Below are 17,278 nucleotides of genomic sequence, written 5' to 3'. Positions count from 1 at the left end.
TGGGCAATTTTTTGAGGATTATTGGGGATCTTGATCCCGGTTTTAGGGGTAAAGGATGGCGGTTAATAATTACTAACCGTCTAACTTTATATATAATAATATTAAAATATATATTAAATATTTTATAGTAATAAAATATATAATAAACCCTCTATAAATGAGGTTGTTTTGAGTTAAACACCAAAACAGTGTCATTTGGCCTTACTTTATTTAAAAAACATTGGCTGGCCCAAAAAAAACATTTTTTTTTTCCATCTTTTTTGGAATATTTTGGCCTTAAAACCGTTAAAATAAGCCCAAAAAAATAGGTCAGTTAAATGCTCAAAACACTTAAAAAGCTTAAAAACCCATATAAAAAAAGCAGTTATAAAACTGCCGGTTATTGGATTGAGTAACCATTAACCGCCCGTTATAAAATAACCGCTAACCGCCTAGGCAGTTGCGGTTATTAAAAATCGATAACCGGCCAAGGCAGTTGCAGTTAGCAGTTATAGCCAATAACCACTAGTTATAACCGTTTGCACACCCTTAGGAGTAGAGATTTCGACAGCTTGGGGTCATCCCAGCGTCTGCCAAAGTTGACGTGGCTAAGATTTTTTTTTTTTTTTTTTTAAATAACATCAGATATTTTGCTTGCTTGTAAAAAAAAAAAATTAAAAAAAAATTAAAGAAGAGAGATATTAAAAGGAAATCTAAATTTGAGGTATTAGCACTAAATTTGAAGTATTAGTACCAAATTTGAGGCATTAGCATCAAATTTAGGATGATCGAATCCATTTTAGGTGATACAATCCCTAAAGGGTTAACCTTTCACCCCTAAATTTTAGTTTTGAATTCAAAAATAAGTTTTGAGGCATTAAAAATTAAATATTAACTCATAAAGATTTAACTAAAAATGACAAAAATTTTATTATTACTATTTTTTAATATATATCCTAAAGGCAGCCGGGACTCCACCCTTAGATGGGGCTTTTTAGCTTCTCATGGGTGTGTATCACCGCATAAGAGTCGCGCAAAGCTGCGCAAGCCCCTTACTTGCACGCGTGTCCGCAGAACTTGGAATAGTATCTGAATTCTTGTGAGAACCACCGGTTTGGGATATGTTTGTTAAGCATTTTGAAAAGGGTTAAAAGGGAAATATCACACTTTTCAATTCTTTTTTTCTTCTTAAAAGTTTGATTTCCAAGAAATGTATTCTCGTCTTGGTAACATACTTTTTAAAATAATATATCTCATCTACGAAGACACGTCATTTAGAAGTTAGAACCAACTTTTAAGATTGGATTATCATTTACTACTTTTTGTATTTACTGTTTCTTGCTTGGGGTTTGGGAGGTCAAATTTATGTCCATCATTCCACATGGATCATCCTCGCACCTCCTCTGTCTTCACTAATCTGCCCTCTTTCTCACTAGGGTTGAAAGAACGGGCGGTTATTAACCACCCGCTAATTGCTAACCACTTTTAAAGACGATTAGAAAAAATTACTAATCACCTATGATGATGTAGTTAACAGTTTTAGGATTTAAAAAAAGGCTAATCATTAACCATTAACAGCTTATATATATACATGAAATTTCTTTCCCCCTTTTTTTTTGGATTCAGAATTAAGCTCAAAAAACTTTTGATCTGATCTGGTTGGGCATCAAACTCACCGTCCTGTAGGATATCCCCCAAATATTGTATATTTACCTCTCAGCCTCTCCAGTTTCCTTAGAAGCTGGTTATGAGCCAAGTTTTATGGGATTTTTTTGTTAGCACTCTCGATCAAGGGTCATCATTAGCTTTGCTATCAGCATTCCTACTTGACCTTCTCTGTCGAGATCTTGATTCGGAATATTGAGAAACTAGACATTTGTCTATATTGAGGGTTTTTGTTGTTGATTTGCTTGTAATTTGTTATGTATTTTTCTAGTTTTTTTAATTTCACAATGCATGACTGTCCCAACCAATTATTGATTTTTTTTTTAAAAAAAATAATAAAGACTAATCAAATAGTTAGTTGATATTGCTATGTCGTCAGTATTGTGAAATATTTTATGAGATAAAAATGTAAGAAGTGTTATATACCACATTTTTATCCTATAATTATCCCAAAATGATGATGTGGTTGCCATAACCAACCATTTGATATATATTTTTTTGTTTAACAATGAATAATCCAAAGGTTGATTAAGACCGCTACATCAACATTGCGCGGTATTGTAGAAAAACTGCTGGTTTGTGGTTATGGGGAATGAATAGGAAGAGACAATTGTTATCAAACAAAATAAAAACTCATTTGTTAGGTTTGTTTTAATGGACAAAGCCATCAAAGAAGTTTGTATCACAAATTATACATTGTTTTATAGCAGCATTCACCGTTTTTAGAAGTAGAACCGAAAACAATATGATAAAAATTGAAATTGAAATGTAGATCAAGTTGCATACCCTATTTACATTCTATATTTATCTGCATTTTCTCAAATTCCAAATAGAGTATTAGAATTTGAAATATACCTGTGATTCCTATCCCGGAAAGAAAAGAAGTTCTGAGATGTAAAACTGATCTTAGAAGCTTAAAATGAAAAAAAAAAAAAGAAGGAAAAATCCAAATCAGCAAGCATTGTTTAGGCTGGTCATCCTAAAAAAGTTAAACTTATTAGAATCAAATGAACAAAATTACATCAATTACAACTTTCCTTAGGCCTATGAGGGCCAATGAGGCTGAATATTTGATGTATAATAATTTGAGAATAGCACTTCAAATGGTCAATCCCTCCACTCTCTCTAACTCACGGCTAGGAGATGAAAAACACTTTATATAATTTTTTGGATACTCATTTACATGAAATGTTAGACTTAAATACATGAGACACAATCACAAAGCAAATAACTGACAGCCTACTACTAACATAACTATTGACTCAGTAATTATGTGTAAACCAACTAAAAAACATAAACCATAATGTGGCTTCTGTATTCAAGAGGAAGAAGAGAAAACTAAACGAGTGTTTCAAAGATTTTCAAGCAATCGGATTAAAGTAACAAATTAAACCCTAAACACAACACAAAATGAATTTTAAAAATGAGTTTCAGAAGGTAGTGATTTATATGAAGAATAAGAAGTAGTAGGGAAGAATAGAGAAATATTTGAGGAACAAAGGAATAGAAATAGCGATGACTCCCCAGTATGATTTCAAGTGTTTGAGGAATGCGGGAAGAAAGTTGTAACGGTTATGTTTACTAGGAAGTAGGAACTGAACTAACGGATAAATAGCAATGTGAAGCAAAGTGGAATCGTTTTTAAGTGATTTTAAAATGCATAATTATTATTTTAAATCTATGATAATTTGATTAATTGTTTTAAACAAAACGTTTCTTATACTTTTGCATTAATTCCTGCTGTTAAACATGGGCCTGCAAAATTTTCATTATTTTTTCCAAGGCATGGCAAAAAAAAGAAAGGAAAAAGCCCTGAAATATGTGATTCACATTAAAGTAGGAGTGCATTTGTTGAATTTGCTGAAATACATGATACCATGTATAACTTTGCTGTGTAATTCTCTTAATTAAAGAGCATGATCAAAGAATGCAATAGTAAAGAGTATAATTACATAACTAAGAAATTTGCCTTCACCTAACAAATAACGTTTGCTATCAGATTTCGTTTCTAAGGGGTTAGTTCAATTGGCAATGGACTACGTCTCATGAAGTGGATATCATTAGTTCGAATTCTCTTCCTTTTTTCCTTGTATGGACATGTAAAAAAAAAAAAATGCTTAAAAAAATGAAAATAAATAAAAAATGTCCACACGCCTTTCCAAAAGAATTAAAAACAAATATTCAATATTTTAAAATACAGAGAGAAATTTCCTCCAATCTAGTTTGGAGGAAATTTTCTTCAATACATTCCAATAAGTAACAAGTGTCATTTCTCACATGTTTTTATTTTAATATTTTAAACGCCATTTATTGTCATTCCATTAATCTATGCACTCAAACATTAATTTTTTAAAAAAACCAATAATATTAAAGTGGGTTGAAACAAACCAGTTTGTTTTTAAAACATTTGCAAAGTTTGTTTCGTTAAAATATTTGCAAGTCTTGCATCTTCTATTTTGTTTTTATTATAAATTGTTGACTACTATTTTGTATGCCTATAATAAATGTGGTAATATTACATACTACGGATTAGAAATCCTTGTGTCATATTTTCTCTTTTTTAATTCATATGTATCTCGGTCATTTTCGTCCAACAGATCAGGCACATCAAAAGATCAAAGACACGCGTATAACTGCGTTTGGTTTTGAGAGCGACAAAAAGGAATCCACCATTCCTAGTTTAGCTTAGGAAAATCGAAAATGGATTTAGATTACATGGGATTTTGATATTTTTTCTTTTTTTATTTTCTTCAATAATCATAAGTGAGACGTACAAAATAATTTACACTGGAAGGAGAAAGAGGACCTTCATTACTCCCAGACCCGCAATTCTCCAAAACCCAGGTTGGTATTCTCATCTCCTATGCTGGGCTTTGATCTTTTTCTCTCAATCTGTTGTGAAGTTTGTAATTTTGTAATTGACCCATTTGGTCTTTATGTGAAAAGATTCATGGGTTTTCATTTCCTCATTATTAGTTTCAAATATCCTTACCATCTCTCTCTCTCTCTCTCTCTCTCTCTCTCTCTCTCATTTGATTTAAGTTGGGATTTACATAGTTTAGTCTTATGGTATTTGGGATTCTATCAAGTTTTTTAATTTCATTCTTTTGTTTTTGTTTTTTTTTTTTTTTTTTTTGTGGGTGGATGAATGGTTGTAGGCTTGTAGCTAACTTCAACATTTATTGAACTTGTTGGTTGGTTTACACAGGGAGAATAATCCATGAACAACGTTCCATAGTGATTTTCTAATTTGTAATATTCGTTATGTTGTCTTCTAGTAGCATGACCTGCGTGTGAGTAAAGAGATTTACTCCTTGTATCTTCTTCTTTTCTTGGAAATTACTTCTCTTGTTGGCCATATGATTCAATGATAGTTGGATAATGATTTTATAGTTGTAGGTAGCTGTTCTGCTTATTGATTACCCTGTCATCCGTTGTGTAATTTCTTATTGTTGCGATTATCATTTTTAACAGCTATTGCTTGTCGTCATATTCATAGATTTGGAGAAGCATAACATATGCGCCTGTACAGATTCTGCTAATAATTTTGGGAATACTCTTGTAATTATTTTTTTGATAAGTAGGGAATACTCTTGTAATTAACGATGGGGTTTTGGCATAATAATCATTTTTAACAGCCAAATGTCAATGTCATCGCACCTATATATTCACTGAACCACTAGATGTTAGCATAGGTTGGATGGCTCTACAAATTGAACCTTTTTTTCTTGTTTTTTGGGTCTAGATGGGCTTGTTTTGTTTCTTAGTAATTGTGGTTCATTCATGATTACAAACATTAGCATTAATTGCTTACTCAGCCATTTCCTATTTTGCTCAAGGATGTGATCTGAAATTGGTCAACGGATCATCATGTCTTTATCCTTTTAGCCTGCGAGAGATTGTTCGTGATACTGGAATGGAAAAGAAAAGAATTGATGACTATGAGCCAGGTCCAGTTCCCTCACCAAGACCGTTGGACAGATTTGGGTTTGTAAAGCAGGAACTTAATAACTCTCCTGATGGTTTAACCAAAGGCAGGCCAGCTTATGAATATGAGAGGTATACTTTTCTTTCACTGAAGCACGTAAAACTTTTCTGCTGAATGATTATGTCTGACCAGGTACTCAATTTTGTCCATATTCTAATATACATCGATCTTCTTCATTTATACGGATACTGGTTGTTTCTTTTAGGGAAGAAAGAAGGGTTAGAAAATGGAGGAAAATGATTGGGGTTGGAGGGAGTGATTGGAAGCATTACGTCAGGAGAAAACCTCATGTTGTTAAAAGGCGAATAAGGAAAGGAATTCCTGATTGTTTAAGAGGTCTTGTTTGGCAATTGATCTCTGGAAGTCGGGACCTTTTGCTGATGAACCCTGGGGTTTATGAGGTACATGTTTTCCTTTTTTGTCCTGATAAATAGCCTTGACTACTATCATTCTTGATAAATAAAGATATATCTTTTTTAGTATGCCTGATGTATCTCCATGGACTGCATGAGTTGTGCTTGATTCTTCAGATGATCGTGCGAAAAGGAATCCCTTCCCCCCGCCCCTCAAAAATAATAATAATAATAATAGTAATAATAATAATAACCTCTCCCTCTTTGCCACTTCTCATGGGCTTTTACATTTGATTTAAGCTAGGCAGCTTCTGCTGGATGGATTTGTCACTTTGAAGCAAAGTGATTGCTAGTGGTAGTAGCTGAAGTTTTAGTGTTTAGTAATATTGGCCAAGTAGTAGAAATAACAGGCGGATCAGTTGAATAATATTCAAAATTTTCAAAGTTTACACCAGTGTCTTGAAGAATTGGCTTATACTTGCTCTGATTCATGATATATTTGTCTTAATGGCTCTTCTACTCAAGTTATCTGTGTGTTACTAAGTCTGAGCCATAGACTTAGTCAGCCAGCGTTGTTCTATTCCAGATTAGCTGCATTAACTGTGTGGAGATTTGCATGATGTTATCTTGTATGGGTATATGTGAGACAGGCTTATGTATTAAATTGAGTTTTGTATATATTAACATTGAAGCTCGTGCTTGTACTAAATTATCAAATGGATCTCTAATTTTGCGAGTTTTCTGAAACTAATAGAGGTTTTTTAACTTGCCATACCTCCTCAACTAAGGTTGCTGAGTGGACAAAGAGAAAGATACTTGGTATTTGGAGTAGATGAATTAATATTAATATACTTCGTTAAAAAAGTTAGTTTTTAGAATCACAGGATGATGAGGTATATTTTGTGATCAATTTATAGATGTTGGAGTCTGAAAATATATGGAGTACTGCTCTAGTTAACTTCTGAATCTGCCTTATTAAGTCCATGATGCAGTCAAGCAGGGATGAGACCAATGCCAAGCATAGGAACATGTTAATGCCATTTTGGTTTATGACACCTGTTGGGCGAATACTTCTTAAAAATGAGTGCCAAACTGAACTTTAGGTAAGATTTGGTTTAGCCTTTTTTGATTTCAAAGTGGGGGCTGGGTTGGAAAGTCAAAACTATTCTAGAAATTGTGGTTGGTCGATTTTCTGAAGTTTGCTTGCTTTGGTGCACTAGATGTATCCTGAGACTGCAGGGATGTTGTTTGAAATTAAAGATACATAATCTAGTGACAGACGTTTTATTTTAGTTCGATAACTTGATTGTGGTTCTCGGTTTTGGTGATTTTTAGAGAAAATTTCAAGTTAACACGTGCTTTGCATTATATTTCATTACATGGCAGTTTTGACCTGGTTTTGCATAACTCTATATTTGGAAGATTGTTTGCAGGTATCAAATTTGATGCCCTAGGCAGAATTCAAACATTAGGTTTGTGTTGTTTACTAAGAAAGTCCATCCCTTGTTACTACAAGTTCGGATCTGACAAAAAGGTTCATGGCTTGAGTTCAATTGGGTTGAATAGTCTTTGTATGCGGGCTAATGATGGTCAACCCAGGTTAATTGTCAAATTGTGTTGGGTGAAAAATAATTGAGTTTAATGTCGATTTTCCTGGATAAATGTACTCTAGAAGGAGACTGTATGTCATGTAATGTTTTGGGATATGCAGATATGGCATGGCTATGGCATGGCAAACGGAAGATTTTTTGGAAGAAGTAACAATGGAAAAGTTAAAACAAAACATGTTTCACTTAAGGAACATAAGTTCTCATATATATATATACACACAATAGAAAAGTTAAAACAAACATGTTTCATTTAAGGGACATAAGTTCTCATATATATAATCTATTATGAGCATACCAAATTCTAGAGCAAAGTAATGTGCAATTATCAAGGTTATCAGAAGGAGATCTTATAAGACTTCCGTTATTTTTTATAGTCCTACATGTTTGGATACATGCTTTCGCACAGAGAAACATATTATAATAAAAATGAAAAACTGTGTTGGACGTATTTTCATGTTCAGCATCCCTAATATAGTCCAATCTGTTTTTCTTGCTAATCTCTCTCTCTCTCTCTCTCTTCTTTTCTTCATCCTTCTATCTTATCACTCATTTTCATTCATGTTTAGCTGGATACCTTTAGATATTGCTCATTATTTGATCTAGAAAAGCTGGTTCTTTGTAATGTGCAAACATTTTTCAGAACAGTGACGTAAACTTGCATTTTTTTTTTTTTTTTTTTTTAATTTTTTTTTATATTATAAAAACTTATGTTTCATTTTGTTTGAGTATATTGCTGAGCTGAAACTTTTGTTGGCAAATAAAGTAATCCTACCGATTACATCCGTGTATCCTGCTTTATATTTAATAAGTAACAATTCAACTTGTGCGAGTCTCAGCCCATTGTGCAATCAAGTATCTAAGACGAGCCTCTGTGTGGTACATGAAATTGTCTTGTGCACCCTTTTTAGTAGTTCGATTCTGTATAAGATCTGAGAGGAAACCTCTAGTTTTTGAGTAGATGAAGTGGATTTATATTTGGACTGGTTGTTGATAGGTGGATTGGGACGCCCGCCAAATGTACATGATATGAATGTCGATATTCTTAGCTTTGGCTTTGGATGATTCTTTAAACCGTCTGGGTTTATCTTTGATTTAATGCTCTTCTCCCTACATGCTCAAAAGACTTATTAGTATTACACTGATGGAACTTTGTGTTTATGCAGCAACTAGTTATATATGAGACATCGGCTTCAGAACTTGATATAATACGAGACATTTCTCGTACGTTTCCCTCGCATGTTTTCTTCCAGCAGAGACATGGCCCTGGTCAAAGGTCCCTTTACAATGTTTTGAAGGCATACTCTGTCTTTGACAGAGATGTTGGATATGTTCAGGTGTGACTCTTAAATGTTCCATTACTATTCTGTTTACTATGTGTATGATACTGAATGATATGGGTCTAAAATGCAGGGAATGGGTTTTTTAGCTGGTCTATTGCTTCTTTACATGAGTGAAGAGGATGCGTTCTGGTTATTGGTAGCATTGCTGAAAGGAGCGGTCCATGCCCCAATGGAAGGATTATATCTTGTAAGCTTTGTCTCAAGAACATCCTTTTCTCACTCTTAGAGGTGCACTTAGCTTAGATTGGCAGCTGAAAGAAGCTAGTTTATAAGAATGACTTTAGATTGACTGCAAAATCAGTCTTAGGGTATTTCAATCAATATAAGATTTTTTTTTTTCTTTTGGCAAAACGAGGTGGCTTTAATTTAGCAGAAATGATGAAATTGAGCGTGGGAGGGTCAATCAACTAAATTGGGTTATGCTGATTTATCATTTGAGTTTAATGTTTCTCAAAGAATGTCAAAAGGAAGGATTGCCCACCATCAACTTCCTTTAGTAAATCATGAATGAGGCATGGTGGGGTTGCTTGTGACATTTTTGCTTAATGTTAGCTTATAGAATTGTACTCGACTGCATGGGTGTAGAGCTTTAGAGTTTCTTTTATTTGATGTTCATGTCCTTGTTAAGGAAATAGGACTTCACCTTTTACAGCGATAAACAGTGCTTGAGAGTGGCTTAGTATAAATCAAGTATGAAGTTGCTTCAATTAATATGCAAAGGCAACCCTAAGATGCCAGGTTATATATTTATGACTCAATTTTTCTAATATTATCATATCTTGGCGGAGGAAAGGGTAGTCTGTGGGAATAATCCCAAAGCTATGAATTACTGTTTTGCTAGCTAACTGTTTTTGTTTCAGGAGTTTAAACTTATTGCTTGTACTTAAATTGTTTGAGAAATAGTAGATTCTGAATTTTGCTTGGAAATGACAGAAGTTCGTAGAGGGAGGAAGGTAAAATGGGAGAGAGGGGGGAAACGGCCTACATGTTTTATTCTTATGAAATATTTGTTGTCCTTAATTTGAAGTGAGATTGAAGTGCTTTTTGGTCCAAGAAAATTATTGGATGATGATGATCTCTGTTAAAGATATGGAGATTAGCATTCCCATATAAATATTGGTACACTTACTTAATGACTATTGAATTGTCTACTGTTTATGTCAAAGACGCATCTATTGTCTACTGTTTATGTCAAAGACGCATCTACTGTTTTGACTACAGTGAAATATATATTTGATTCTCTGAAGTCTGCTGTTATATGCTCGTGATAGGTGGGGCTGCCTTTGGTACAACAGTACCTTTTTCAGTTTGATCACTTGATGAGAGAGCATTTGCCAAAGGTGGGGGAGCATTTTTCCCAAGAAATGATAAATCCAAGCATGTATGCAAGTCAGTGGTTCATAACCGTTTTCTCGTACTCTTTTCCATTCCATTTGGCTCTTCGAATTTGGGATGTTTTTCTCAATGAGGTTAGCAATTCATCATTATATGTTTTTTCTTAGAAGCATTGCTATTTGGTTTGGAACTTGATATGTATCTATCCTTTTTGTTTTCCAGGGTGTTAAAATTGTTTTTAAGGTTGGTTTGGCCCTATTAAAATATTGTGCTGATGACTTGGTGAGTATCAGAGGATCTTGTGTTTGCTCAATATTTGAATTAATAATGTAATTCCTGCTTGTAATGGTTTTTGTTTCGTTTGTCAGACAAAATTACCTTTCGAGAAACTCATACATGCTTTGCGTAACTTCCCTGAGGATGCAATGGATCCAGATACATTATTACCAATGGCCTACTCAATTAAGGTTCTCTCTCTCCCCCCCACCTTCAAATGGTGTTCATTAATGCTGGCATCTGATATTTCCAGTTGCTTTAAGCCACACATGTTTTCTTCTCATATGCAGTATGAAATTAATGCCTAAATTGTTTCCCTGAATCTCTTGCATAAGGTCACAAGTTCAGGCAACTTGCACTGAAATAATCCTTAATTAATCTTAATCCATCTCAACTTTCAAATTTTGGTCAAAAGCATGAAATGTTCAAAACTTACAAGAGGCCTGGTGTTATTTGGTAAACCTAGATATTTGATATGAGGCCTGGTGTTACTTGGTAAACCTAGATATTTTATATGACCACAGAAAGAAACAAATGACATCAAAGGGAATTACTGGAATGTTACTGCAGGTAGATACGAAAAAGTGATTAAAAGGACTATTTGTTAGAGCCGTGGCCCTGCCTTGGAGGGGTTCCTCGTTATCACAAAAAAAAGAGACTATTTGTTAGAGCCTTTCTTTTTTCCCCATGACAGCACCCTTTCCCTTGGCGGAGTGACCCCTTTGAGGGTGGTTTCTTCACTTGGACGACTGCTTTAAGTAAGATCCTCACTATGGATAACTTAAGGAAGCGGCATATCATTGTGGTTGATTGGTGCTGTTGTAAAAGAAGAGTGGAGAAACCGTTGACCATCTTCTACTCCATTGCGAGTTAAGTAGTGCTTTATGGAACTTTATCTGCGGTTGGTTCAGCAGCATGGGTCATGCCTCGTCAAGTGAGAGATCTCTTCTCTTGTTGGAGAGGGAAGTTTGGTATCTCTTTGAGTAAAGCTTTTTAGATGATTCCGCCATGCTTGATGTGGTGTATTTGGAGAGAAAGAAATGACTGAAGCTTTAATGACAATGGTGGAGTTAAAGGGTTTCTTCTTTTAAATCCCTTTTCCATTGGATGGCTGCATATGATTATTTCTATATTTCTAGTTTTTTTTTTTTTTTTTTTTCTTCTTCTGGCTAGATGTTTTCTTGTATATGTCCCATGTGTACTTGAATGCGTCCTTTGGTTTTAATGACTCCGTTACTTATCAAAAAAACAAAAGAAGGGGGGGCGTCAAAGTTGTTTAGAGTTGTAAATGTTCAGACTAACTTGGGTATAGAACATTGTTTATTTATATTTCTGTACAAGTATTTTGCAAATAAAACATAGATTGTTATCTAACCCCAAGGGGTTGGCTCAGTGGTTGGATAGCTATTGACTTTGAGTATGCTCCTCAAGGTCTTAGATTTGAAATTCACTTAATGCAAACTGCTTCTTGAAACCATCGGACTGGGGGTTCGCCCCTTGACTTAACCGAAGTACACTTGCAGGAAATTCCTTGTCGACGGCCTGTGCACTCCCGGGATTAGTCGGATCGAAACTCGGATACTCGGTGCCAAATCAAAAAAAAAAGAAAAGAAAAAGAAAGAGAACATAGATTGCTATCTAAATAGCTTGTACTTTATGTTTCCAATGGACTAATGATGTGATTTTTTTTCAGTTCTTTTTGCATTTCTGAAACACACACACTTGTATCATGGGAAGTTGTGCCTTAACGTTGCCACTAATAATGACACATGCATGAATATCGATGTATATTCTACATTCTACATACTAGTAATAATTTACATTTAAATATGTTAATACATAATTATTAAACTACGACTTTTTAGCTATTTCATATGGAAATGCCAGAAGGTGTAATGGACAAGATGAGTAGGATTACAGGATTGCCAATTGCCATGCAGCTACAAATAGAAATTTGTATTGTACCTGAATTGTACAGAGGAAGGAAATAGATGTTCCTATTATTAGACTAGAAGGTCCTGAGCATTAGTTTCAAAGTAATGCTATACACTACACTTTTATCCCATTTGCTGATGTGGTGTCGCCCATTAGCCCTTGGATGCTAGAAATGTGTAGCGGTAGTCTGTCGGATTTTCTTTTATAAATTTTTTCTGTGATTCATGTAAATATGTTGTGTTATTTTTAGGTATCTAAGCGTTTGGAGGAACTGAAGCAGGAGTATGAGGACAAGAATGGAAAACCAGTTCAATCTGCTGAATTTAACGAGAAGCAGAAATTGTGACAATGAAAGGTTCCCATCTAAGAGGAGCTAAGCCGTAAATTCCAGCTCTTTCATTCTTTGTTTTAGTGGTATATTGCATGAGGAAACATGTATATAATCACTCAGACATACAGTGTCCTCATGTGACTGTTCATAGCTGATTGCTCCAGTCTTTCCTTAAAATATCTATGAAACCACAGTTTTACATGTGAAATTGAAGCTCCCATCTTCTGATATGGATGGATCTTAAAATACCCAAAACCTTTGATTTGAAAAAGTGGGTTGGTGGGGCTGATGATATTATCTACAATGTTCTCATAAACTTGGAACTCTTGGGGATTATTCACATCTGATGATTTTTTTTATTCTTATATATATATATATATATATATATATATATATGGATGGAGATGAAGAAATGCATTGTATGAAGACTGATTTGGCTGCCGACAGAGGTCTCTTGTATTCTTTTCCTGCAGGAGAGATTGTTTTCAAAGGGGTAAAGCATCAATTCGGATGGCCTTTGAGTGAAAGAGTCAGGCAGGCACCTTTTAACTACACACTTATTTCATGATTCTTAGGGTTTGCTTGGACAGAAATTTCCTCCTAAAGTATGGAGGAAATATCTTCTAACCTATTTAAAATAGTACCAAATGTCTATAAATATTTAAAATGCACATTAAATTCTTAACGTCATTAATAGCAATTTAGTAACTTAGACTAAATTTGATGTTTATAGGCACTTAATACTATTTTCAATCGGCTGGGACCACACCTAATAAAGCGGAGGTTACTAGTTCAAATCCTTCACTCCCTTCTTGTGCAGACATGTCAAAAAAAAAAAAAGGGTTAGAGAATATTTCTTCTAGATTGGTTTGAAGGAAATTTCTATCCGGTTTGGTAACTAAGAATTCCTAAAGCATGTGCATGTCAACCAAAAAAGCACATATGATAGGATGCCATGCCCACTCAAACTGACTACAATAATGTGCTGTTGTCTTATTCCCACGTTAAATTGAATGCGTTGCTGCTTGGTTACTTCCTAGGCCATGCTTGGGTGGTGGGTGGGTTTTTGGTTGAATTCAACCACAAGAATAGCTATACATTGAATAGCTATAGATGCTTGAGAATTTGGGATGAGTGCTTGTTAAGCAACCACAAGGTCTAAGGATTGGAAGCAGCTGTTTATTTCAACTAGTCTATTTCAATTGCCCATTTTAATCAACAAATCTACTAATCTTGTTTAAGAAATTATTAATTTTGTCAAAAGCATTCACTTTGTTCTCATCATCTGTCAAAAAGATTGTTGACTAAACAAATGAAGTAAAAGAGCAAAGTAGTTAAAGAATCATTCACTTTTCTCAAGGAGGGCATGGCGGTGATCAGGGGGAGTAAAAATTAATCATCAACAGTTAATAAATAAATAAATATAATGAGATTCAATGATTAAAAAAAAAAAAAAACATTACCGACATAGAATATTCGACGAGGAAGAACTGATAGAGAGCCAAATAAATAAATTCAAAAAAAATTTCAAATTAAGGTAACAGACCGTAAATGACAAATAAATGAGAAAGAATTATTGCCTCGTCAGTTTAAAGTTTTTTTTGAGTTCACACTTGGATAAGCGACATGTTTGAGGCTGTTGGAGGTAGGAAACGGCGTGAATCACGAAATTGACGACCCTACAATTTCACTAAATCTCCGGGATGCTAATCCACGCAAGCGTGGAAAGGAGCAGGCAAGCGTGGAACCAGCTCACACACACCTATCCATCTCTCCCCACATAATCCCTTCCTTCTTATCCTCAACTGCACCCACTCATTAATCTTCACCTGCATCCCATCCCATCCCATCTCATCCTATTTTCACAATACATTTTATATTAATTCATGAAAATAAAATAAAAAAATAAAAAAATTCAGAAAATAAAAATTATTGGGGTAGGGGTACTACATCAAAATTGTCAAATAATAATTTGAGAAGTATTGTTTTTTGTTAGAGTAATTATATGATGAATTTTAGGCTTTGATAGTTTCAAATTAGAGTAATTATATATAGTTAATGTCTCCTAAATACACTAACTAACTGAATTCTCTCCGTTTTCGTTTTTGTCAAAGTGATCGCATTGCTCTAGCCAGAATCTCATCCAAGAAGCACATGGATTAATTACCCTAGCACATAGGAATCCGACTGCCCTATGTATGGACAAGAGTCTAATTTTAGTATTCCCTTAAACTAGTGCTCCACCCGTAAAAGAGTCAAGAGACAATACTTCACATAAAATAGGGAAAACGTTATTTTAAGAGCTAGGCAATATCTGTCTCTTTAAGCTCAATCCATTGACTTAAGCATCAAAGTAATCGCTTTCACCACGACACCCGACAACTAATTCTTTTATGTATATAGAAACTCACCGGCAATCGCGACAAGGTGATGTAATCAATATTTAAGGTTTAAACATAAAATTTTACATAATATATCAAAGTTGTTTCACGCCCAAACGCTAATTTAGTTAAGAAATTTAAATCTTATTCTATTTATTTAACAAAAGAGTAGGTAATACTATATGCAAGACTCCTTAAAAGTGGTGTAACATTTAAATTTACTATTGGATTTGGGAATAGATTACTCAAAAAAACAAAAATACCACCATTAATACAATAACATAAAACAAAATCTTAATAATAATCAAATAAAAAAATATATGATTTTCACATGTTGAAGCGACATATATTATTGTTCCCAAGAGGTAACTCAATTGACTGAGACCATGTCTAATGAAGCGTCCCTCCTCTTGTGTATACATGTAAAAAAAAAATGACATATAACATTATTATATAGATTAAGTTGGAGAAAAACTTTATCGGCTATTGCATTTAATTAGGGCAACAATTTTTATAACGTAATCCAACAAAATCGAACTCATATTAAACGCACCGGATGCGTATCAGCTTGAACTTCGGAGTGTGAAGTTAGGAAGGAACCTCATCAAGTTCCGTCTTTTTCGGGTGCTAATTAAGCGTGCGAACCGCTTAAAATTCACGCCTCCCTAAGTTGAGGAGCACTAAAACAAGGAAGGGCACGATCGTCATTTCAGAATTTGTCAACGGCACCAAATATTCGAGATAATCCTAAACGAGCCGTGCCATACAAAAGCAAGGGTAGGAGCGTAATTTAGCGCGTAAGACACGTGGCGTGCTGGTAAGGGGCTCCTCTAGCCCTATATAAGGACCCCACTCCAATGTTTCCTAGCCTCACGAAACGCCTAAAACGCTTGCGTGAAAAATCTGCGGTCTACCTTTCAGCCCAGAATTCTAGGGTTTGTTCTCGTACTAAGACGCCGCTATTCGGGGTTGTTTCGTCGATTTCTGATTCCTCAGTCGGTGAGAACTTGGTTTTTCTCTTTGATTTTTTTGTTTCATTCGTTCGCCTTATCTGGACTACTACAATTTTCGTTGTTTCGTTCTGGTTTTTTATTGGATGGTTGCTTTGAATCTTAGGTTTTGATCGAGGTTTTAGAGAAGAAGGGGATTTTCGGAGGGGTACGTAACTTTTGGTGAAGATCTTTATATTTGTGGTAAGCGTTCTATTCTTGTTTCGTTTTATTTTTGGTAATCTTATAGACGAATATAGGTTTGTTGTGTATCTGATTGATTATTTTATGGTTTATTTTCAAAACTTGTGGTTAGGGTTCTGTGAAAGAATAAAACTTGTTATGATTTGTCTTGCTGTTCTCTATTACCTTCTTTCTATTCTTTTTCAGTCAATAGAATATTTGATTTTATCTGAGAATAGTTTTTAAGTAAATAGAATAAATGTATTCAGAATATTTATGCAGTCTTTATTATTTGATTGTTTTCTAAGTCTGTCTGTTTCCCTTGTAATTGTCTGTTTCAGAGAGAGTATGTTGTTAATCTTGTTTTTAACTAGAGGAAATTTGAATTATAGCTTGAATAATCATACAAAGTGTTCTGGAAGTTTTCTTCGGTGTCTTTGTGAACTTTTTTGTTTCAGTGATGCTTTTGTTGTTTCGTTGCATTCACTTGCATCTATAAGTTTCTCTCGAATTTGTTGTTATTTCTCTTTGACTTGGTGATGGGTATCACTTTATTGATTTGTCCTGTTAATTATTAGTCCCGGACCAGTTCATCCTTCTTGTTGAAATATGGCTGCTGCTAATATCTGTTTCTATGATTTTTCAGGCCAGACTGAATGAACTAATGGAGTCCAAAGGTGGGAAAAAGAAGTCTAGTAGTAGTAGGTCCTTATTCTACGAAGCTCCCCTGGGTTACAGCATTGAAGATATTCGTCCTGCCGGTGGAATCAAGAAATTCAGATCTGCTGCTTACTCCAACGTAAGTTGCATGATACTTGATGTTAATGATTCTTGGTTTTTTAGCACATGAATGATTTGCTAATTTTACATTATCTTGTGTTCTTTGTATGCAGTGCGCTCGGAAGCCCTCCTG

The 17,278-nt window shown here is 34.5% G+C and overlaps 1 protein-coding gene and 1 long non-coding RNA gene across 3 annotated transcripts; both read left to right on the top strand.

The window, feature by feature from the left end:
* Positions 1-4,243: 4,243 nt before the first annotated feature.
* LOC132181402 (uncharacterized) lies at positions 4,244-13,101 on the top strand. Of its 2 annotated transcripts, none has more exons than XM_059594607.2 (9): positions 4,244-4,488; positions 5,533-5,703; positions 5,838-6,033; positions 8,759-8,929; positions 9,006-9,122; positions 10,207-10,404; positions 10,493-10,552; positions 10,639-10,737; positions 12,732-13,101. In XM_059594607.2, exons 2-9 carry the CDS (start codon positions 5,561-5,563, stop codon positions 12,825-12,827), a joined length of 1,080 nt encoding a protein of 359 aa, XP_059450590.1. In that variant the 5' UTR covers positions 4,244-4,488; positions 5,533-5,560; the 3' UTR covers positions 12,828-13,101. The 2 variants fall into 2 exon arrangements, with proteins under 2 accessions (XP_059450590.1, XP_059450589.1); XM_059594606.2 differs by having other exon boundaries at positions 5,484-5,703.
* Positions 13,102-16,071: 2,970 nt separating this feature from the next.
* On the top strand, positions 16,072-17,041 carry LOC132181018 (uncharacterized). The gene is made up of 3 exons (XR_009440217.2): positions 16,072-16,192; positions 16,310-16,386; positions 17,012-17,041. It is a non-coding gene; the product is annotated as an uncharacterized LOC132181018 (long non-coding RNA).
* Positions 17,042-17,278: the final 237 nt, after the last annotated feature.

The sequence above is a fragment of the Corylus avellana genome, chromosome 5, assembly GCF_965113065.1.
Source record: "Corylus avellana chromosome 5, dhCorAvel1.hap1.2, whole genome shotgun sequence".
Taxonomy (NCBI): Eukaryota; Viridiplantae; Streptophyta; class Magnoliopsida; order Fagales; family Betulaceae; genus Corylus; species Corylus avellana.
Note: the sequence above shows the minus strand (reverse complement) of the source record. Positions and strands in the feature narration are given on the sequence as shown.